The sequence below is a fragment of the Channa argus genome, chromosome 8, assembly GCF_033026475.1.
Source record: "Channa argus isolate prfri chromosome 8, Channa argus male v1.0, whole genome shotgun sequence".
NCBI classification, from domain to species: Eukaryota; Metazoa; Chordata; class Actinopteri; order Anabantiformes; family Channidae; genus Channa; species Channa argus.
The window spans coordinates 2,993,128-3,016,437 of NC_090204.1; the positions used below are offsets into that span (position 1 = coordinate 2,993,128).

The following is a 23,310-nucleotide window of genomic DNA, read 5'->3' on the forward strand; positions in this document are numbered from 1 at the left end:
GTTGTAAGTGATGCGGTCTTCACGGACTCGGGGTTAAACCTCCAGGGAGGAGATGGGCTTAGGGTGCGGCCACCGAATAGACTGTCAGTGCTGGAGAGATGTTAGGGCCGAAAATGATGCGTGTTACAGAGGAGGACTGACAGTAAAGCTCCTGAGAAGGACGGCATGAATACATTCCCTTCCGCTGGGGAAAAGGTAGACATAGGTAGGAAAGGTAGCGTCAATTTAAAAAAAAAAAAGTGTTATATCATAAGCTCTGAATATGACGTAAGAAGTGTTTTTTTCTAGAAAGTAGCCTATAATATAGACCTTAAGATAGTGGTGATGTGAGGTTTATGACATACAAAAATACATAAACACAAAAAAATCCACAAACATACAAAATAAAAAACAAAAAGCCAACATACAATTAAATATTTAGTATTAAGAATAAGGTACAATTATATTAAACTACCATGCAGGAAAATCACATGCAGGAGCTCCATTATCTGCTGGCTGCTGTGATCATATGTTTCATACATTCATTATTTGGGTGGACAATTCATGTATGGTCATGGATATTGAGGAAATCTGCTTTTGTTTTGTTTTTTATATATATATAAATTTATTGCATATCACGAGGAAATAAGCACTTGAGTATTCACTTCATTTTACATACCAAAACAATAGAGAATTGCATTGCACATTTTCTATTTGATATGATGTAGTCGATGTTTTCATCCTGATTTGTCCTCAGAGTAGACGACAATACAGGTCCACCCTAAAAACCCACCTGCTCTTTTCCGGCTGTAGCAATCATACCTGCATACACTGTGAATCAACCTGTTTAAGTGTGGGGGGGGTTGAGCGGGTTGTACCAGGAACCAGGGTGACACAGCAAATTTAGTGACAATGACAAACAACTAAAGCACAAACCACTGCAACATATTCTGCATGTTGAGAGAAAATCTAACATTATGCCGAAGGCTGGGCATCAATTAAGTAAAAAAAATATTAATACCACTTCCTATTATTAATAGAAATAAGTAATATGTCATAAATTGTTATAGTTTTATACTGTAATAATTGCAGTTAGATGCATGCAGTGACAGCTAACTGTATCATATTGTTCACTGGTAAAGCTTATTGATAAAGACATGAAATGATAGTAATTTGATCTCCTCAGATGATGAGTCATGGTTGCTCTTGATACACCCACAATACCAGTAAACACCAAAATCACACATCATATTTAGCCTTCTACGAGACAGTGTGAGGAGTTATGAGTTGTTCATGAAACCGAGCTGCTGAAGTGAGCCCAGGTTTGGATTTGGGGCTGGTTTCAGTGCCATTGTCCCCCAGACGTAGCCTGGCATTTAGCTGCTGCTGCACTTCTTTTGTGGCTGCAAGCGTTATTATCCATCTCCGTTGGCCGTAGCTGACCATGCATGGTCCTTTCATGTCACAGCCACACAGCCCTGCCCTCTTCTATTGTGCCCATCCCATCAACAATAGCACGTAATGCTCTGCTTTTTATTTCCTAAAAAATGACAATTTTATAATGCCACTAAACGTCACACGGAGCATGGTATTTGCGTATGATCGGACACATGCTAATAAAATTAAGAATCGTATGAATGATGATACACTATCTTCTCCATTCAACAGACCTGCAGGCCCCACACCTGGGCACTAAAGAAGGCACCCCAGGGTGCTAGGAAAACAGCACCATGGCCGGAGCCTCTGTGAAGGTGGCGGTGCGTGTCCGCCCCTTCAATTCAAGGGAGATGGAAAAAGACAGTAAATGCATCATTCAGATGTCAGGAAACACCACCAGTAAGTTCTCTGGCAACAGCTTTCTTCCCCTAAAGCATAGAAGTTATCGTTGTACTTGTTATGTTTTATGTTTTTCTGTCGAATGTATGCTTGAACTCGGGGCCCCCTCTTCCACTGCAGGGCGTGAGATCGGGCTTTTGCAGCTGTACTGCGGCTTACCTCAACCTCTGACCCTCCTGTATGAGGGCATTAAGCTTTTTTATTCAAATCTGCCACTGATGCATAAATGAGGACAAAATGATGGCTTCGGAGTAATTACTCTTCTATTATAAAACAATCTATAGTAAATAGCAGTTTTCTACAAAAACTGCAGTAATTATGTTCATCTTTTACTGCATGGTTTATCAGTGTGTACCTCAGGGTGCCCCACATTCCTTGGGTTATACACTCCCCAGAGAGAGGACTCTGGTTGAGAAGAGACTGGAAAGATACTCGATATGTAGACTGCTTAGCAAGGTAAAGCCGTTTGTCAATAATGGATGAGTCTCCCTGAAATATTTACAGTTTGGCCTAATTTAGCCGACTCCCCCCACCTTCCTCATGCCACGGGTGACTACACAACAAGCTGGTGGCTGTTTTTGGCCCGTCATACATTAACTGTTGCATTTTGGGATTTTGCTTTCCACCACACTAGATATTTACTACATTCAAAAAAATGTTCTTCAGTAATTTTACGGCATAATGGTTCCAAAATGTGTTGACACCCACAGTAAAAATGTTACCTTGGCACAGAACTACTTCATCTGCCTCTACAGAACTAGACAATTAACCTTCTGCTGTGTGGTGTAGCCCGCTGGAAATACAGGCACCGTATGGACCTCACCGAAGGGTCGGTTTTTTGATGCTTGTTGTCCAATTCATCTCGAATTTGATTTCTAACCCCACAGAGCCCATGTGATTTTTTTAATCAGGTAGTCCAAATGAATATAACTTTAAAATACTTCTAACATAATGGTAACATTCTTCACTCAATGCCAGTTTCTATATTTTCTACTTATTTGTTATACAGTATAGTTTTGCATACAACACCAGACAGGCTCTCATAACAGTGAATGTATAACATGCTGTGTACCATAGGCTGCTCCTTCATGGAATAGTTTATGAATCAAAACTGACCATAATTACTGTCAAACATTTATAATCTAATATAAATGACTTGAATCAGACCTGCTGCTATTTTAAATGGCTTTCGAGTTTGGTCCCTCACAATTGAAAAATTTTGCCTGATGGTAAAAATGTATATTTCAGGCAAACGTTTAGAGGAAGAGACACACTTTACACACTCACGCAGACCTGTGCACCTTATTTCATCCAGAAATGTACTTTTCATGTTGGTCAGACACACAAAGCCTCTTTCAGTGAGACCACAGGGCTTTCAGCCGAGCAGATTGTTCTCTTCCAATCTCAGTCAATGGCTCTGGATGTGAACTGGGGAATGTGAACTCGCTGATGTCATGAAAAAGCCCATTGGTTGCAGTGCGGGGAGGGGGTAAAGAGACATGGTATAAATCCCCCCTTGTCTTTCTCTAGTGGGGGCTGAGAAACAGAGGAAAAAAGGTTTTTGGGTTTTTTTGGGTCTCTTGGTCTCTTTCTCTCCCTCTGCTTTGTGCTCTCTGACACTCATGTGTGGGCCAATAGCCCAGTTCCCACAAAGCCTCAGAATGACAGTAATCTTGTTGTTTGAGAAATCTTCCCTCCCATGCTGACCTTAATTAAGATGCTGGGGACAAACCTGAAGGAATAATGGGCTTCTCTTGAGAGGGCCAGTAGGTGGACGGATTTAAATTTAAAACTTGAGCAGTAATCCAGTAGTGAAAAAGATGTTCACAACTGGAGTGACTCATAATGTGTACACACAGTAATCACCCATTAGAGTGTCTTTATAAAGGTTAATGTTTCTGGAGAATTGAGTGGATTTATGCTGCTTCTTTACATTTTAGCATAAGACTAATCAGCATAATATTTACTTTTCTATCATACTTATTATAGCTAGACACAGACAGCTAGGGTGCCACTTGCTACCACTGTATAATAAACCTAAATTGTAATCCACCTAAAGCAGACGACATGGGCTCAGTCCTGTTGCTGCTGGATTTGGCCTCTACAGTGGGTTCACGCTGGCAGACCTGCTGACGTGGCCACATTTCTTTTCCTATTGACTGGGGCAGGTCACCCGTGACAGTCTGATCAGCATCACTCAGTCACAATTAAGAAAGTCCAGCAGCTAAGACAAACATGGAAAGTGCCACAACAGGATGCTGAGAATATGATAGAATAACGAATGAAAGTATAGTAGACAATCACCACTGTAATTAAGATAAATGATGTGACAGTGATAATGATTACGAAATGGTGCAACTCTAAAATAGTCAGACTAAACTCGTGTGGGTGTTTTAATATCCCGGTACTAATGACTGGGAATTAAAATCAGTGCAGACGCTGCATTTTGAAGTTATAAACAAGGCCTTTCGCGTTGTCTCACACAATTATTCAGCTGTGTTGAAATACTAGATTGCTGAGTTGGTTTGTGAGTGGAATAAAAGAAAAAGAATGAAATATTTTTTTAAAAATATAGTTTCAATTTTTTGCAATTATATTCGTAATTTTTCGGTAACACAGAAGGTTTTTTTTATTGCACTAAAACACACACACGCACATAATTCCTTAATTTTGTGACTTTATTGCTGTTGCTATTTTAAACAGAAATATCTCAAAAACAAAATATACTTACTGGTTTTCTTCATCAGTAGGTGTTTCACTACATTTAGGGGAGAAAACCAAAAAGTACATTTATTTAATATATAGTCAATAATAGATATTTATACAGATTATATGATATTGTCTTTACAAAAACTTTTACTTCTGCTAGTTTTCAGTTCACTAATTGTTTCCGCTTGCTAATCTCCACTCAGTCCTGAAAAGCTTCCATTGATTGTGCTGTTCAATAACCCTATATGTTATAAATCATTTTATTTTTTTTATTTAAAATCAAATCAGAGTTAAAAACAGTTGAGGACACGGCAATTAATTATCAATAATCCCTTTGATCATAAGATTGGATGATCATGTTTGTTATCAATAAAGGAGCCTGTATCTCCATGGTGATAAAACTGGGGATGTGGCAGATTTGTGTGAACATTCTTGATCACGTCTGCTGAGGAGAAATGAGAGCAAATGAGCTCCTGTTTTATTCTGGCTAATTACATTTATCCTCCGTGACATGACATTCAGACCTGGCATTAACTCTAAACTCATCACCTCGCAATTACAAAAGCATTTCCATCATTAAAGGAGTTGACATGTAGTAAAGGGAGTATTATGAATATGGGGAAATATGGGCTCTGAGGACATAAATGCTGGTAAAACAGACCTTGCATGGTGATGACTGCGACACGTAAGCAACGACATCTGAGCACGTCACTAAGCTACTGAGCGCATTTTAAATAGGCGGCCCTGCCACTGTAACCCTCATATTCACCGTCAGTCACTGTCAGTTCAGCCAAGTAATTACCTTCTCTGAGGCACTTTTCTCCCCTCAATGACTCAGAGCCCAGTTAAAGATGGGTACATGTTCTGATGCTTCTGAACACACAGATAGGTGGTCAGATCTTATTTTATTTGGTACATTTATCCAAGTCTCAAGATTTTCTTTAGTGTGATAGGGTTTGGATTTTATTGAACCATGTCAGTTTTATTTTCTGAAAAAATCCATTAATGAGTTTGTCTTTTTCACTGTGTGGCACAGTTGTATATATATATATGTAAATATGTTACTGGTTACTGATGAGCGGGGATCACTGTTACAGTGGATGTGTCTTTATATCTAAGCATATGTCTAACTGGATTTTCTTCTTATCTACTTGATCCCTGAGACATTAATCTGCAGGAGGCAGTGCGGGTTTGGGGAAATGGAAAACATTCCTAGCTGATTATTGAAATTGATTCTGTATTTGTGGTCAGCAGCAAAGCTTGTATGTTTTAAGTGCAAATTACACTTCTTGGATGATGATGACGTCAGCTGTAGTGCAGCTACATTTATACCTGTCCATCTTCCAGAGTGCCTGGACATGTCAAACACAGTCACTAAGGCCTTGTGTCTTTGTCATGGTGAGGCATAGACCTGAAACCTGAAACACAAGTCAGCCACACGGCCCATATTTCATAGCTGGAAAGACAGTGAAGAGAGGAAACAATAAAGTGTGCACTTGGGGAAATAATAGTGTGTACATGGGAGTGTACTTAGCCCTGGGCTCTTTCCTCTATTATCGACCACATCTACATTAGCACAGAAACTGTTTTTTTAAGCTTTGGGAGCAAGGACGAAGCTTCTTTTATAGCTAGCATCACCAGACCACACTGAATAGTTGGTTCGTGCTGTCGAACTCCCACAAAATGCCTTGATTTTAAGCTGCTGCTCAGCTGCTGCTAAAATAACCAACTAACAAATTGAACCAGAAGACGAATTACTGCCTCAGTTTCATTAGTAAAGAGTCACGGAGCAGACATAATGAATATAAAGTTAGGCCAAACAGAAGCAGGAAATGATTTGATCATGCATCATAAGATTTGCGAGTCATTGCTCGTCATCCGTGGCCTGTAAATCCACCAGGCCGCACATTATGGTCTAGACTGGGATCCTCCGTGGCAATAAAACGTCTCCTTGCTATCATAAATAAAACAGAGGGACTGACGGTGTTAGTTTGACTTTAATTTAAAGTAAGGGATGCGTATTTGGACAATAGTATTTATTTTTTTAGGGAATTAAAGTTTTAAAGGCCGATAGTGTTTGTTTTGTTTCATGCTAAACATACACGTGTGATTTACAGAATCCTGAAGTTATTTGAACACTTACTGTACCTGACAGCATAGAAAAAAGATGAGGATTCATAAAACTTTGCCATGGGCTAACAAAGGACTGCTGGACATGAGAAAATACAGCTTAAGGTCAATGTTTGTTTCATGCTTAGACTTTTAAGCTGAGCCTGACAAGCTGAGTCCTAGCTGTCCTAAAATGGCCACTGTATTAGTGAAAACTGGTAGATAACAGCATGGTGCCACCATCAGGCCACATTGTACATCTGGAAATAAAAACATTTTGTTTTCGTCTGTATAATGAGTGTTACCGTAGAGCCACAGATCCATCTGCAGGGAAATACTGAGGACATTTATTCATTTAAGTGTGCGTGTTCTTTCCTTGTCTCAGGTTTTTGCAGGTATGTTTGTTTAGTTTGATTCCTAATGACTCATATTAATCATCTCAAAAGTTGGAGTCTTAACTGCGAAAGAGCACAAAGAAAGTTTTCCAGTAGGCAGTACTGTGTCACTGTAACCTAAAAAGTACTATTTCTTATTGATTTATTCAAAATAAAATATGGTTAATTTGAGGATTAAGAACTATACTGATAGTTAACTGACACAAACAAGCACCTGCTATACTTTATATTTTTATTTTATCTATATATTTTGGCCTACGCTGCCACATTCAGTGATGAGAAAAGTTTTTTGCATGTATCTTCCAAAAATGCCAATAGGCTTCTTATCGTCTGGAGTCTTATGTTAGGCCCGAATGAAGGAAGAGACGACTAAGGCCTTTTGAGCTCTGGTTGCACAACGTGATACCAGCCCAGCTCGGATACAGTTTCACACACGCTGCTCCCACCCTCCCTCTGACCTGTGTTTCATGTCCTGTCTTTCAGCCATCATCAACCCCAAGCAGGCCAAAGACAACAAGAGCTTCAACTTTGATTACTCCTACTGGTCCCACACCTCGGTAACTATTTCTGCAACCCTACAACACACACGGTGCACAGGCTCCCCAACAAAGTCACACACAAACACTCTCATTCTTCTGGGGATCGCTTTGTTTCGCATCAAGTTTCATGTTTTACATGGCTTTTTTTTTTAATCTCTGTCCACAGCCTGCGGATGTCAATTATGCCTCTCAGATGCAAGTTTACAAAGACATTGGCGAAGAAATGTTGCTGCATGCGTTCGAGGGCTACAACGTCTGCATTTTTGCCTATGGTCAGACAGGTGCTGGCAAGTCGTACACCATGATGGGGAAACAGGATGTAAAGGATCAGCAAGGGATAATTCCCCTGGTACCGACTTATGTTTTCTTGACCCAAAATTATAAGAAGAAGAAAAAAAAAAAAGAGCTGAATCTTTCATACACTAAAATTTTGTAAATGTGTTTTGGTTTTTGTTTTTAAATTTACAGCTGTGTGAAGATCTTTTCACCAAGATCAGTGACAATACAGACAACAGCATGTCTTACTCTGTGGAGGTAAGTGTGTGCGCCACCTGCCACTGTGTTGAGTTTTGCTGAACTCAGCACTTGACATGTGTTCAAGCTAATATGAATCTCAACAGGTAAGCTACATGGAAATCTACTGTGAGCGTGTCCGGGACTTGCTGAACCCTAAAAACAAAGGGAACCTGCGTGTACGAGAACATCCTCTGATGGGACCCTACGTGGAGGACCTGTCTAAGCTGGCTGTCACCTCCTACAATGACATCCAGGACCTGATGGACTCTGGCAACAAGGCTAGGTGATAGAGTTGTCTATTCACATTTAATTTAATGACTTTTAATGTTTTTTGATTGCGTTTGTTGTGACTGAAATATGAATTGCAAAACTATCATTTTATTATATTACTCCTATTTTTAAGACACATGTCCTGCTTGTTTCATTAGCATGGGGCAAACTTACAATTTACTACCCAAACTGATTAAGCAGTATTCACTGTCTCTGCAGGACTGTGGCTGCCACCAACATGAACGAGACAAGCAGTCGCTCGCACGCTGTCTTTAACATCATATTTACTCAGAAACGCCTAGACCAAGAGACGGACAACACCTCTGAGAAGGTAGAGTCAGCTTTTCTACATATGATTAATCATGTGGATTTCTTGCATATACTGTATTGTGGTAAATTGGAAATCAGTGACTGCTTTGAAGGTCATCAGGATAATGCAACACTGTGAAGCTGCTTTGTCTTAATAAAACCTTTTCTCTGGAATCAAGATAAAAAGCTTTTCTTACTGTCAGCAAAACTGAATGTCAGTTGTTCTGTTGCAGGTCAGCAAAATAAGTTTGGTGGATTTGGCTGGAAGTGAGAGGGCAGATTCTACTGGTGCTAAAGGAACTAGACTCAAGGTGAGGATGGGTCAATTTACTGACTATATGGTTAACACTTTAAATATCTAACTATTAAATATCATTCTCTACCTCATGCTTTGTCAACTCAAACATGCTTTGTAGGAAGGAGCAAATATCAACAAATCTCTAACTACATTGGGAAAGGTCATCTCTGCTTTGGCAGAAGTGGTATGTTTCATATCTCTATAATATAGAATGTAAAATAAAGTACATGTCATGTAGGAGAAACGTGTTAATTTTTTTTGTCCACTTCCTTTCAGGACTCTGGGCCAAATAAGGTAATTTCTTTAAACCATTGACATTGTTATTATCGTTTTTAGATTGTTTTCTTCAATGCAGTGCCAATAAGTGCATCAAGTGCATTTGATGTTTTGATTTAATACACAGAATAAAAAGAAGAAAAAAGTGGAAAGCTTCATCCCTTACAGAGATTCAGTTTTGACCTGGCTACTGAGAGAAAATCTGGGTATGAAGACCGACTAATATTTCTCAGTGGCCCATTGGCTCTCAACAAACAATGTTTTCTAATGAGCTTCTCTTTGATATCATGTCAGGGGGGAATTCTCGTACTGCAATGGTGGCTGCCCTGAGTCCAGCTGATATCAACTACGATGAGACCCTCAGCACACTCAGGTAGAGAGACGCAACTTCCGCTGCATATTTTCCCCTTTCCTACAGCTGGTGAATATGGCTTTGAATGATGCCAGCGAGGCCAACGTTTTGCCTCATACGCATTTTCCTTCATGAGCAGCAGCTACAGGCGTAGGCTGCAGAATTATTGTGGATGTGGGTTGACAGGGGAGTTGTCAATGTGTATTTGAGTGTGTGTGTGTGTGTGTGTGTTTGCCTTGTTGACTCCTCCCTCACCTGCTCAGCAACCCCCTCCTCTGTGCCCACAGGTACGCAGACCGTGCCAAACAGATTCGCTGTAATGCTGTCATCAATGAGGATCCCAACAACCGACTGGTGCGCGAGCTGAAGGAGGAGGTGTCTCGCTTGAAAGAGCTCCTGTTTGCCCAGGGCCTGGGTGACATCATTGAGAGTAAGGGTTCATTTATTAGATTTGTGGGACTGTTTGTGCTATCTCCAGATTTAATGTCGGACTGCTTGTAATGCTTTCAGAGCCCTTTTGTTAGCGTGTGTACTGTTCTCAGTGAGCCACTGTCAGCCTCACCTCAGCCTACACAGTCCCGCTCTCACAAACACTGCCCTTTCCCTTCATAAACAGTGTGTGTGTTGCGATCGATGCAGAAAAATCAATGGGAATCAATAGAAAGACATGAATGTAGAAGACCAGCTGGCAACGTAGAATTTATTCCCATAGGAGTTAGTGGGCCAGGGATTGTAACATCAATGACATTAATGTACTATTTTATCAGCATTCAATGCAACAGTTAAACTGAACAAAACGATCAGAACAACCCACCTGATCTACAACCGGCAGGATGGTTGCACGGGACCGATAGTTTGCTCAGCAACATGACATGAGTGAATCTTTTTTCTTTCTCTGTTGTAGGATGTAGAAGTGATCACACACTGAGGGCGGTGCACTCAAATATACATTTACTGATGTAGGCTCAGGTGTCGTGACTGTTAAAAGCTTCATGTAATCTAAAGTTGTTTCACTGTCTCCTTCTCTTTCTTTTTCTCTTTCACTCTATCTTCTCTTCTCCCAGCATATCGGGCATCTGGTGCTGAGATGGAGGGTTTGAAATGTGTGTTTTCTGGCTCTTGCTTTTGCTCTTGTGGCAGCTTAGCATCACCAGCGCTTCTTGTGAGAATAGCTTGTCTGTGTTCTCTGCAGCACCACAATATAACCAGGAATTTATTGTTTTACCTGCTTTGCAACGAAAGACAAGTAGCTAATGCCAATTCATTACGGGTGTGAAGTCCATTTTCAGGCTTTGGCATTTTTGGCTCTATAATCTTCAGGTGCTTATGGGCTGGAAATATATCTGCCATGTCATGGTGCTGTAGAGATCTGTGTCTGGTTTTGTGCTGTTGCATTGGTAGCAAAGTGCGTAATTCCTCATGAAGCAGCAAAGTAAAGAGAAATACAATATGGAGATTATAGACCATAATGAGCTAAGTTTAATTTCCCTACTGTAGAAACTGTACCCCGCCCACCCCTTTCCCCCCACCCCTGCCTGGCAGTGTGTGTCTGGTGCTGTTGATGTGATAAGAAAGCAAACAGACAACATTTGATGACGGTGCAGCCCTCAGTCACAGAGACAGAGTATAATCACTTGCATAATATTAGATCTCTGAGATCTCATTTTATGCCATGTTTTTTTTTTTTTTTCTTGGGTTTTCCGTAGTACACGACTTCATTAACTGCTCTGCAAAGGCGATATTGTGTGATCCATCTTGGCAGGCAACAGCCTGTCCAGATGGATGGGTGTGATACACTTTCCCAATTTATTGCTCTGTGTTGCTATAGCAGCGCCTGCGGGGTTGATAGTCTGTATTTTGTGGAGTCTTTCATAGGCTTTTGCGGTGCCACAACTATGCTGACATAATACCCTGATCAGAAAATAGGGAAGATGATGTAAAATGACATTTGTTGGAGCACCAATTGATAAATACTGTAAAAAATACACTACTCATGATTAATAATGACAGACGAGGACATTCGCTTCATACTGTAGCTATACTGTGTCTGATTCTCTGCCAGGGAAATAGATTTTCTGCTTTCAGTAATTAGTTTGACACTGCTAATTTTAGAGAAGCACACTGAGCATTAAATGAATCTTGCTGCTTTTAGATAATAATAATCTTATATAATGTTGTAATGATAATAATGTTCTCTACAGGAAATATGACCCCATTAAAAATGACTCTGCACATAGGGCCGCCCGGGTTACATGTTTCATTTTCCATACATGATGACAAATTTTTGCTGTTAAAGATGCTTGATTGTGTATGAGCATCCAAATCCCTGTCTCATACTACACTGTCTATCACAAATGACAGATTTTTGAATTTTTTTTGTATGATCCTGCATATGATGTCCTGCTTTCGGTATAATCGCTGCATTTTCGCTGGTCATGCCTGGATGGCTTCCTTGTTGCATCTTTTAAGTTCGTCTTCCCTCCTTGCAGCTTTCGGCTGGTGCTCGCTTGTCTGCTAGCAGATCAGATTTCTCTCTGTAACTTAGATTTGTTTAAAGCCCGTGTCTTCTTTCTGTGTTATCTTTTTCTTCTCTATTCTCCCTTTTTTCCCTCTTCCTTGTCTGCTGGCAATTCTTCATTTCTTTATTCCCTGTTATTAATTATCCCAACCCCACTTCCTTAGCCGCGTCCCTTCCCGCCCCGACAGAGCTATCCGATTGCAAGAACAATAACTGTAAAGGCCAAGCTGTGAATCAAAAGGATGATCTCTCCACAGTGACCAATGCCATGACTGGGATGAGTCCCTCTCCGTCTCTCTCTGCCTTGTCCAGCCGTGCTGGATCCATTGCCAGTCTGCACGACCGCATCATGTTCAGCCCAGGCAGCGAGGAGGCTATTGAGCGACTCAAGGTGAACACATGCCTCACAGTTCCTCCTAAAACCCACTTTGCTCTGACTGGGTGTAGCTGCACAACTTGTAAATATTAAATATGTCAAATTTTCAAACTTCAATAATTCATAGTAGAAAAACACCCAAGCACTGAACTGAGGAAGGAAGTTTTGAAAATCATATGAACCAAATTTTGATTCATGGTTTGCTCTTCAAACTCCTCAGTCACTAGAGTAAATGATTAAAATATGCTGCACTGTTCTCCAACACCTGTGAAAAGATCAATGTGCTTTGTGTGTACAGGCAATACCTGTAAAAGGTCAATGGTTTTCATGGGATTTGTTAAAAGAAAAGAAATGTGGGCTTGTCTTTTCTTATATTATCACTTTCTCTTGAAATGCTAGGAAACTGAGAAAATCATTGCAGAGCTTAATGAGACTTGGGAAGAAAAACTGCGGCGAACAGAAGCCATTAGAATGGAAAGGTAAGATATGAAATATCTGCATTCAATTTGATCTTGGTCTCCTTATTTTGTATTATTATAATTCATATATACTTTTAGTATTATAATTTATAAGTATAGTTTGTAGTAGCAGTACTATCATTGCCCAGGCAATGAATAAAAAACTACATAACTTACTAGTGAAGTAGAAATAATTATAAGGTTGAGCCTCACTTTTAAACATTTAGGTGCAAATATCTCTAGACTGCTGCCAGTGCTGTTTAACGAGTTTGAATCACAGGAGGCCTCGATAGCAACTCTACACATTATAACACAATGTAACATAAGTCAATAAATGTAACTGTGGTAAAAAATGTACATACAGTTTAAGGAATACATAGAGAATATAAATGTAGTATTTATGTATTAAGCAAAGAGGAAACAATCCAGGTGTTTGTGCAATTTGGACTTTTATAGAAGAATGTCCCCTTGATCCGTTTGCACATTCAGCAATGATGATGATGATGATTGACATTTAAACAAATCGTGGCATACTGACTCTGACCTTCGTCCACAGAGAGGCTTTGCTGGCAGAAATGGGTGTAGCAATTCGAGAAGATGGTGGGACGGTCGGTGTGTTCTCCCCTAAGAAGGTAAGACAATGTCAGACACCTCTAAAACTCAGTGACATAATAACGTAACATTTCAATTATTCACTAAAATGCTTATTTATTTACCCCAAAGCCCTCCGATTGCCCTAGAAAGCCCCAGCCTGTGTTTATCGACACGGTCGGGCTCTTTTCCCCCAATGAGGTTTGTAGGTTTGTGAAGTGTTTAAAGCCGCCTCATTCTCTGAGTGCTATGAGTCCCACTTGAACAGGAGCCTCGCCAAGGCAGATCAGACGAGGGCATCTCTCTTTTCAATTAAGTTTTATCTTAAATCTACTTCATTACATACTTCAAACACTCCCTCACTTTGCTGAAGGCAGCAATGTGTGTAAACATGGAAAAAAAGATAATGTGACTGCCCCCATTTTAGTGATTTGTAGCTGTTTGCCTGCAGCTCCCATGACGTCTGACTGAGAAAACATTAAACACACATTAAACACGAAGCAGTGGGGAGTGAATTTCTCTGCATGGTTTTAACTATTACTGATTGTGTGGTGTTTCCTACCGGCAGAGATTGCTTTTCGGCCCATTTATGTGCACAATGTGCACATGTTCTATCGTAAATAAGGGTAATGTTTCACTGCTGTGTATTACTCACCACTTCTACAGTAAATGTTTCCTTTATCTGTGTCAGACACCTCATTTAGTGAACCTCAATGAGGATCCTCTGATGTCGGAGTGCCTGCTGTACTACATTAAAGACGGGATTACCAGGTTAGGATCCTGACATTTCATGGTGTAGTATAGGGCTGATACTGTAGAGTGGAGATGGTATTCGAAGAGAAAAGATGTGCAAAAGAAGTGTATGATTTACTTTGTTTCATATTGTCACATTTTGCTTTTAGGGTTGGACGTTTAGATGCCAGCAGCCGCCAGGACATTGTCCTCAGTGGCCACTTCATCAAGGACGAGCACTGCACGTTTACTAGTTCATCTGGTCCAATGGGTGAAAGTGAGCGAACTTGATCCTGTTTGTACAGTAGCTGTGTACATTACAGAGTTTTCTATCAACAGACAGGAAGTGACGTTGTCCTCTTTCCCTAAGTAGCAGTTGTCCTAGAGCCCTGTGAAGATGCTGAAACGTATGTCAATGGAAAGAGAGTGACAGAGCCTACTGTGCTCAAATCAGGTCTGTAAGCTCTCTTGCTCTATGACTTCTACCTTTTCTTCTATGCATGCCTTTACCTTACATTACGTTCCCTTTATTGATCCACTTAAAGGAAATCGTATCATCCTGGGGAAAAGCCATGTGTTCAGGTTCAACCACCCTGTGCAGGCAAGAGCAGAGAGGGAGAGGACCTGTGCTGAAACACCTTCTGAGACTGTGGACTGGGCCTTTGCCCAGAGGGAGCTGCTGGAGAAACAAGGCATTGACATGAAACAGGAAATGCAACAGAGGTAGTAATTTGATTTTTTTTTTTTAAGCAAGTTAGTGCGTAGATGGTAAAAGGGATCCCGCCATCACAATGTAGAGAGGACTCCACATACTGGAGTTGCAGTAAATAAAGTTAAAGTTATACCTGCCATGTTATACAGTGTGAGTCTGCAACACAGTGCACAATAAATGTCACGCTGCCCCAGAAAACATAGTATTACCTTTGAGATGCTGCACTGTCCCTCTTAAGTCTCTTTTCTTCTGTTGTGCTTATGTCTTCAGGCTGCAGGAGTTGGAGGACCAGTATCGAAAAGAGAGAGAGGAGGCCAACAACCTTCTGGAGCAGCAAAGACTGGTACAGTAATGAGCAGCTTTGCCAGTGTCATCACCACAGAGCATGTTTCGTTTCACCTCTCACACAGCACCCAAAAGGAAAATAAAAGACCTTTTTGTGGTTTACGTACTGTACAACACACCATAAATGCTTCAATTTGTAATTTATGGTAATTAATAATAGTATAATATAATTGAGTTGTTCCAGTGGCCTTTGGTCCTTTTGACTTATCCTGTAAGTTCAGGGTCACCACAGCGGATCATTCGTCCGCACGTTGATTTGGCACCGTTTCTTTTTATGGCGGATGCCCTTGCTGTTGCAACCCTCCCAAATTTCTTCTGGGCTTAGGACCGGCACTGCACGGCTGTGGATGGGCTGTTGGGGGTTTAGTGTATTGCCCAGGGACACTTCGGCGTGTGGTCTGGAAGAGCGGGTCGGCCACTCTACCCACTGAGCCACTGCTGCCCCTCTTTGCTCTGAAATGATTAATAAATGTTAATTTACTATGAATATCTTAACATTGGTCTTCAATAATTCATTTTGTAGGATTACGAGAGCAAGCTGGAAGCTCTTCAGAAGCAAGTGAACCGTTATTACCCAGAGACTGTTGAAGAAGAGGAAGAGCCAGAAGAAGAAGGTACAGTAGTGCGAATAAGTGAAACAGACACCTGTACATATCTGCATTATATTGTTGGTAAGAAAATTCTTGTCAGGTGATGATTTGTTTTGTCCCTCTGGCCAACAGTGCAGTGGACAGAGAGGGAGAGAGAACTAGCTGTGTGGAGTTTTCGTAAGTGGAGGTGCTACCAGTTCACTTCTCTCCGTGACCTGTTATGGGGAAATGCCATTTTCCTCAAGGAGGCTAATGCCATCAGTGTGGAACTCAAGAAGAAGGTCCACAACGTTTTAAATACCACTGTATCCGTGAAGTGATGTTATAACGTAGCTGCATTTGACTGAACCAGTGCCTCATGTCCCAATGCAGGTCCAGTTTCAGTTTGTGCTCCTCACGGACACTCTCTACTCCCCACTGCCTCCAGACCTGTTGCCCCCAGAGGCAACTAAAGACAGAGAGAAGCGACACTTCCCACGCACCATTGTGGCTGTGGAGGTGCAGGATCAGAAGAATGGAGCCACTCACTACTGGACACTAGAAAAACTGAGGTACGCGAAGACACACAAAGTTCTTACGCAAAAGTGTTTTTAAAAATCTGAGGCAAGTTTATAGCTAATGTGAAGCCTTACAGGCCACTGCTGAGCTCATAAAGCCAGTTTATTTCCCTGGAAACTGGATTTTAAAAAGCTGCACTTCAAAGTCAAATCTATGTGGAATAAATCTCACATAAAACATTTTATTCGCAGCAAGAACATTTCTCATTAGCTCCGTGCTGTGGATAATTTCATAAGTGACTTAACATGGTAATTGTCTCTGCTCCGAGCAGGCAGAGGCTCGATCTCATGAGAGAGATGTACGACCGTGCTGCCGACGTTCCCAACAACACCACCGAGGACTGTGAAAATGTGATGACAGGAGGTGACCCCTTTTATGACCGCTTCCCCTGGTTCCGACTGGTTGGCAGGTAAACACTACTGGCTCGGAGCAAGGAAAACAAAACCCGAGTTGCTCCTGCTTGTCTATTCAGAATAATGCAAAACTGATGGCTGTAACTGTAACACACTGTGCATGTGGTCAACTGAGGGACTATCTTGACAAAGAAAACTGCATGAAATAGTCTGCAGCCCACTGGAATATTAATGCCTCTGTCATTATATACTGAAGTCTGGTATTTCCAGTCTGTGCTCTGAGTGCACCACTATTAACACATTTCTATATTTCCATTAATACAATGATTGAATATATATGAAGGACATTCTGGACACGATTTATCAACTAGCACAGGAGTGTGATCACAAATCTGCATTGCTAGCTTTTTAAATGTAATAACTGAAAACATATTTTCTTCAAGTCCGTTTTTAAATCGTGTGTGCTTTTAAAAAGAACAAATCAGCTTTCCTTTTTAGATATTTCCTTTCAAAGAAGGACAACATACGAATATATTTCACGACCATGGACTCCGCAGCCTAAACACACGGGCTGTATTGATGAGCAGTGCTTGTCGATGCCAAAGCGTTTTCCTTTTAATGGGAAATATCGGCGGTGGGATATTTGAGAATGACTGAGAATGAATTTCTTCAGTCCTCCTACTCAAAGCCTGTTGTTTCTTTCTCTCCCACCTTGGCACACAGCCTCCCAGTCTCTCTGCCAAGCCTTCTCTCTCTCTCTCTTTCTCTCTTGCAGATGGGTCCTACACACAGTCACATGCTCCTGTTACATAATTTTCAGCTTATCAAGCCCTAATGTCATGTAGCTCCTCCAAAACAAGCACAAATCATCAGGCAGCAATCTGAAAAATGTCAGCTCATACCAATACCTAGTTATACAATAGGTGAGTTTTAAAGATTTATGGAGCCAAATGCACCACTTTTAATCAAACGCAGTTACTCAGACAAACTATGTTGAAGTTGGATGTGGTAGTGTTTTTTGGAATATTTATTTGTACTTGGATACAAGCTTTACTACCACCACTGTACTCACAATGGAGTGCTGTTGGTTTGACATTAAAATTAACAGTTGCCTGTCATAAATACGTGTTGGGACTGACTCACAAATGTCCACAGAGTGTTATTATTTCATTTACAGTAATTACAACTGCTCAGAATTTATTCCCACCAGTGTGGATACATTGCGTAGTTTTAAGTAATTACTAATGAAAACTTTAGCCAACTAACTCAATAAAGCAAATGAGTAATTGGCTCCTGTGATATTTGGAAGTGGCTGGGCTCCGTGGAAATGAATGTGTGCTTCAGGGCTCCAATTTGCTTTATGCAGAATAGTTGGCATATGTAATTAAATACATGTCACAACCTTTGTAGTTTGCCACCGCTCTCCCATCTGTCCTCTATGTCTTTACTACATGCTCTTAACTCAAACCAACTGTGAAAGGAGGTTTTTGTTTTTTTTCTTTGAGTGATTTCCACCATAGAGTGCTTCATCAATCCTCCTCTCTGAACTAGTGTGTCCTTTCTATCTGACTGTACTAACATAGCTCCCATGTCTCTGGCTGCACCAGAAACCCCATTTTCAACACATGCATGAGCGAACGCATGAGTGACCCTACCCCATCCCCAACCCTCTCCACCTCTGAGATTACTGAGCTGGCTGACTCGCAGCGGGAGGGGAGAGGGGAAGAGGAGGAGTTGGAGGACCTGGACGATGATATCTTTTTGGAGGACCCGTGCTCGGAGCTTGGGGGAGAGGAGGAGGAGGATGATGATGATGATGATGATGGTGATGATGATGATGATGATGATGATGAGGGAGAGCTCTGCCGAGGCTCCAGCGAAGGCCAGGATCCCTTTTACGACCGCTCACCATTATTCAGTGTAGTGGGAAGGTTGGTGAGGTTTCAGGAGCATGCTGGTGGAGGAAACTAGCTCTTTCACGCTGAGACGCGGGCTCCCTTTCCCGCGATAGACATCGGCGCACATGACATGTTTGAAAACACGATACAGTACGTCCATGTGAGGGTTTAGTACTCTTTATGTACTGTGGCAACAACAGCACACTTCTCAGACCAATGAGCCTCCTCTTTGGTTTATACACACTTTCCATTTTACTGTCAAACTGGAATTAGTGAGTTGCAGCTGTGATGTCAACACGGTTTGCGGCCATTTCAGTTGTATTTCTTCATCCGAGATTTGAACCCACTTTTCTTCCTCTTTATATTCATCTCACATTAAAAACCTTCTATTCGCTCACAGCTCCAAATCAAACTAGCCAATTCATTTAGTTTCGGTTGCTTGTCTGAGTTGCCATGGTGACTGTGTCTCAAATGTGTGAGACGCAAATGTTCTCGAATGTCAAACCACTACAACGTGGATATGTTACTGCGTGGACACTGGAGTAGACATTTCTGGGCTTCAAGGTTTATCCTTCGCTTTCTCTTTGTTTAATCTCATAAAAGTAGACGCTTTGTTTTGTATGTTTGCTTGTTTTAATGCTTCTCACTCAGTTTAGTCCTCCTCGACAAACTACTGCTTTAAGTCCACCAGGCGTGGGTCAATTCATGCCACTTGTTTCCATGAAACTCCAAGCACTGTTGTTTCCCAACAGCTGCTTGAGGTGTGTATGTGTCTCACTTTTGTGTGGCTAAATGTAAAGTAATTTGGGAGCATTCACTAGCCAAAGCACTGACATGTCTCACAGAGTATAGTGGTGTCTGATTTGCGTGACACAGGAACCCACAGCGGATTGTTCTCACCTTGCGGTGATACCAGAATAAGTATGACAGAGTATGAAATCGCAAAGTGGAATTAAAGAAGACTCAAAATCTCATGATGAAAGAGCTGGTTTCTGCTGCAGCTGTCTCTTTTAGGCATGCCAGAGCACAAGTCTTTTCATTTTGAACATTTTTGTTCATTATTTTTTGAATACGTCTGAAGATGAACCAGTGCCCCTCTTTTGCACAAGTCTGCACTTTGACCCCGGAGGTGTGCTTTAATTTCTGATGTCATCCGTTGATTTTGTTTTTTGCTTTTTGTTTTGTTGGTGTAGCACACAGTACATCAAGCTGTTGGCAGTTTTTATTTAAGCTGAGCCATGTTCTGTATGATGATTTCTGTTTCTTTTGCTTTTTAATTCCTTTGAGTGGAGAAGTTGAAAGCCTTTTTGTTCACCTTTTTTTTTTTTTTTTGTCCTGAGCATGCCTTCTTTGCACCTCACCAATCTTGTCATAAGCCTGTCCCTTTTTTACACTCCACCCTTAAATGTCTACCCCTATTGGCTCATGGAAAATGTGGTCTTTGACTGCAAGATCTTCTGTTTTAGATAGAGCCTAGATACTGAAATACCAAGAGAGAAAAGCATTAGTAGTTCAGTTGTGCCCACATTTATATCCAAGGAAAACTAGTGTAGCAATTCAGTATTCAGTTTGGATAGGAATTCACACTGGGTAGTTAGTCGAGGGTATAAATTAGCCCTGAGATAGGCTGGCGATCTTTCTGGGGTCTTAGGGTTAGGATTAGCTCGCCCAGTGGCTGCTGGGATTGGCTCCAGCCCCCCCATGACCCTGAACAGCACAAGCAATTAGGATGAATGGTTTTAAATTGATGTTACTGCAGTAGCATATAATCAAGAGTCAGTACAAAGTAGCTTTGCTTCAGGATGACGAAAACACCTGTTGTCCAGCTGAGTACTGAGCTGGTCGCTAATATTTTTAAAACTTTTAAAATTGTCCCTTACACACATGCTCCTTAGCCTCACCAAGCTTTTGTCAGTTAAGGACAAAAGTTATGAATACTGCATGGCACTCATCATCGTCCTGATAAGATCATCATTTGTAGATGGTGAGGAAAAGCCATTAAGAAGCGATAGTAAAGGGCAGCCATGGCCATCGCAAGAGCAGTCCCAGCTTCTGTTTGGTTGCTTTGCAGCTCTGTGTTCTGTTGTCCAGTCCAGTGACTTATGTGAGTCTGACACATCTCCTTATAATTGCCTTGTTATCTTTTAATCTTTGATCATTTCTGTCTCGCTTTCTCCTTTTTCATCTAGAGCTTTTGTTTATCTGAGTAATCTGCTGTACCCAGTTCCTCTTGTCCACCGCGTGGCCATCGTCAGTGAGAAGGGAGAAGTGAAGGGCTTCCTCCGAGTGGCAGTGCAGGCCATATCAGGTAAGGCTCGAGTCCTTAGCCTCGCCGTTGTTGAGAAACAGGGGATGAAAGGATTGAAGGGACAGGCAGTTTGTAACTTCTTGAGGGAGTGAAGTGAAGGTGCTTTGTGTTTTCCTCCAGCTGATGAGGAAGCTCCCGACTACGGCTCAGGAGTGAGGCAGTCAGGCACTGCCAAAATCTCATTTGAAGATCAGCAATATGAAAAGGTAGATGCAACCACGATTTAACTACACACAGCACTACAGTACAGAAGTGCACACAGTTACCCACTAACCTACGTTTATTTTGTACCTTGCTTTTGCAGTTCCAGTCAGAGTCCTGCTCGGTAGGACTTTCCCGCACAGGGATTTCCCAGGAGGAGCTTCGTATTGTGGAGGGGGAGGGGCAGAACGCAGAGATGGGACCCTCAGCTGATGAGGTCAACAACAACACATGTGCGGGTAATCGTATTCTAGTGTGAATGGGAGTGTGTGTTGTCCTACTTACACTATGAAGAGACGGTGGTCTCAGTCTGGCAAACCTGGCCAAAAGAGATTCGTGATGCTTCCGAAGCAAAGCAAAGAAGACGTTTCTCAGCCTATGAGGCAAAACTCATCTCTCCATGGGCCATGGTTCACCAGTGCAATGCAACCTGTGTGGAACTTTTACTTTGCTTCCCTCACAGCTGGTGCAGATGAGCTGGAGAATCCACTGAAGGCTGGTCTGGATGGCTCGCTAGATGCTCTCGAGCACCTAGGGATTGGCAGTGTTTTTACCTTCAGGGTGACGGTGCTGCAGGCCTCCAGCATCTCTGCAGAATATGCTGACATCTTTTGCCAGTTCAAGTAAGTGTTTATCAAAACATTCCTACAATTAATCTTCACTTTTTTCACATGTAAATTGTTGGGTTTTTTTTTTTTCGGTTTTGATTTTAGTTTCATCCACCGCCACGATGAAGCCTTTTCCACGGAACCTCTAAAAAACACAGGTCGTGGCCCTCCCCTTGGATTCTACCACGTGCAGAATGTAAGAAGGGGGTCAGCACAGATCCTGTATAATGATGTGTTACGGTTATTTGGTCAAGTTCTGAAATAAACACTGTGTTGTTCTGGTAGATTGCGGTAGAGGTTACTAAATCCTTCATTGACTACATCAAGACTCAGCCAATTGTTTTCGAGGTGTTCGGACATTACCAGAAACAGCCTTTTCTGCCTCTTTGTAAAGACGTCATCAGGTACGTCACCATAGCTGCTTCAAAACAAACAGAAAACATTTACTTTTTGTACTTTTCTCATATTTATATTATATTATATAACTGTTATATTATTTCCATCACCAGTCCACTGCGTCCTTGCCGTAAACAGTTCCCACGAGTGATGCCTCTCTCCAAACCAGGTAAATAAACTCTAAACTTACTTTCATCTCTAACAGTTCCTTTTTTTGAATTCCACCGTTTACATATGCTACACGGTTTTTGTGCTGGTCTGCCTGCAAGTCTTGTCATCTTAGCTTCATGTTGTTGGGTGTGAGCAGTGGACTCTGACGCCCCTCCGGACCGGGAGAAATCGCTGGAGCTGATCCGATACCTGGTCCCGGATGTGTTCAATGGGGTGCTGGTGGACTCACTGTCAGGCCACGCTCTGTCGGCCGCTGGCTTGGCTGCTTCCTTCCTACTGGAAGCAAATGAGCAAGCTCAGTTGCCCGCTCCACCCACCTCTATCTGTTCAGTTATTAAAGCTCAGAAACCGGGTTGGTTACTGATGGCAGATCCAGGGGAATCCTGCAATTGAAAACCTTTTTTATATCAAGCAGTAACCTTGGTGTGACTTACCGCAAGTGTTTATCAACTACTACTTCAACGATCACACCGATGAATTTTATGTGGAGATTTAAGCTGCTGTGCCAACAAGCTGCAGCTTTGATGACGTATCGCTCAAATGTAGCACTGACAATTTCCAGGTCCTGGTTTGATGTGTGGTCACCGACCCTGTGATCTTCATATGGAAAACAAAACAAACATTTAGCAGGTTTAAATTGTTCTGGTATAGTCTGTGCTACAGTTTCGGAGAAAACATTTTTGGTACGTTTTAGGTTACTCTCCTCTCCTTCATGATGTCATCATGAACTGATATAAAAAAGGACATTTCTTGCATCAGGATTCAGTTGGATTGGCTCTGTGGTGTACTGTGTGTTTGCTGGTGCCCTGTGTGGTGGATTTTCCTTTCAGTTCCCTGTCTGAGCTCCTCTTGAACTGGATCGCAGTACCTCTCACAGTAGTGATGAATTATTCTCTCTCAGAAGACG

General features: G+C 41.6%; 1 protein-coding gene across 18 annotated transcripts in view; it reads left to right on the forward strand.

Annotated features, from left to right (window-relative positions):
• The window catches only part of kif1aa (kinesin family member 1Aa), a 34,583-nt gene that overhangs the window by 455 nt on the left and 10,818 nt on the right, over nt 1-23,310 (forward strand). For 4 of the 18 annotated variants that reach the window (XM_067513340.1, XM_067513342.1, XM_067513343.1 and 1 more), the window contains exons 2-34: nt 1,648-1,815; nt 7,512-7,585; nt 7,734-7,916; nt 8,036-8,101; nt 8,188-8,366; nt 8,573-8,684; nt 8,896-8,973; nt 9,079-9,144; nt 9,237-9,254; nt 9,364-9,442; nt 9,531-9,609; nt 9,876-10,018; nt 10,653-10,691; nt 12,271-12,497; nt 12,882-12,961; nt 13,497-13,572; nt 14,223-14,302; nt 14,434-14,540; nt 14,637-14,717; nt 14,809-14,986; nt 15,246-15,318; nt 15,844-15,934; nt 16,043-16,191; nt 16,283-16,461; nt 16,740-16,877; nt 18,429-18,752; nt 20,909-21,027; nt 21,148-21,233; nt 21,332-21,467; nt 21,692-21,851; nt 21,942-22,032; nt 22,122-22,240; nt 22,346-22,401. In XM_067513340.1, coding sequence (XP_067369441.1) covers nt 1,710-1,815; nt 7,512-7,585; nt 7,734-7,916; nt 8,036-8,101; nt 8,188-8,366; nt 8,573-8,684; nt 8,896-8,973; nt 9,079-9,144; nt 9,237-9,254; nt 9,364-9,442; nt 9,531-9,609; nt 9,876-10,018; nt 10,653-10,691; nt 12,271-12,497; nt 12,882-12,961; nt 13,497-13,572; nt 14,223-14,302; nt 14,434-14,540; nt 14,637-14,717; nt 14,809-14,986; nt 15,246-15,318; nt 15,844-15,934; nt 16,043-16,191; nt 16,283-16,461; nt 16,740-16,877; nt 18,429-18,752; nt 20,909-21,027; nt 21,148-21,233; nt 21,332-21,467; nt 21,692-21,851; nt 21,942-22,032; nt 22,122-22,240; nt 22,346-22,401 — 3,772 coding nt within the window. In that variant the 5' untranslated portion in view covers nt 1,648-1,709. The remainder of the gene's footprint in view (nt 1-1,647; nt 1,816-7,511; nt 7,586-7,733; nt 7,917-8,035; nt 8,102-8,187; nt 8,367-8,572; nt 8,685-8,895; nt 8,974-9,078; nt 9,145-9,236; nt 9,255-9,363; nt 9,443-9,530; nt 9,610-9,875; nt 10,019-10,652; nt 10,692-12,270; nt 12,498-12,881; nt 12,962-13,496; nt 13,573-14,222; nt 14,303-14,433; nt 14,541-14,636; nt 14,718-14,808; nt 14,987-15,245; nt 15,319-15,843; nt 15,935-16,042; nt 16,192-16,282; nt 16,462-16,739; nt 16,878-18,428; nt 18,753-20,908; nt 21,028-21,147; nt 21,234-21,331; nt 21,468-21,691; nt 21,852-21,941; nt 22,033-22,121; nt 22,241-22,345; nt 22,402-23,310) is intronic. The other 14 variants (XM_067513349.1, XM_067513350.1, XM_067513351.1 and 11 more) reach the window with 6 other exon arrangements.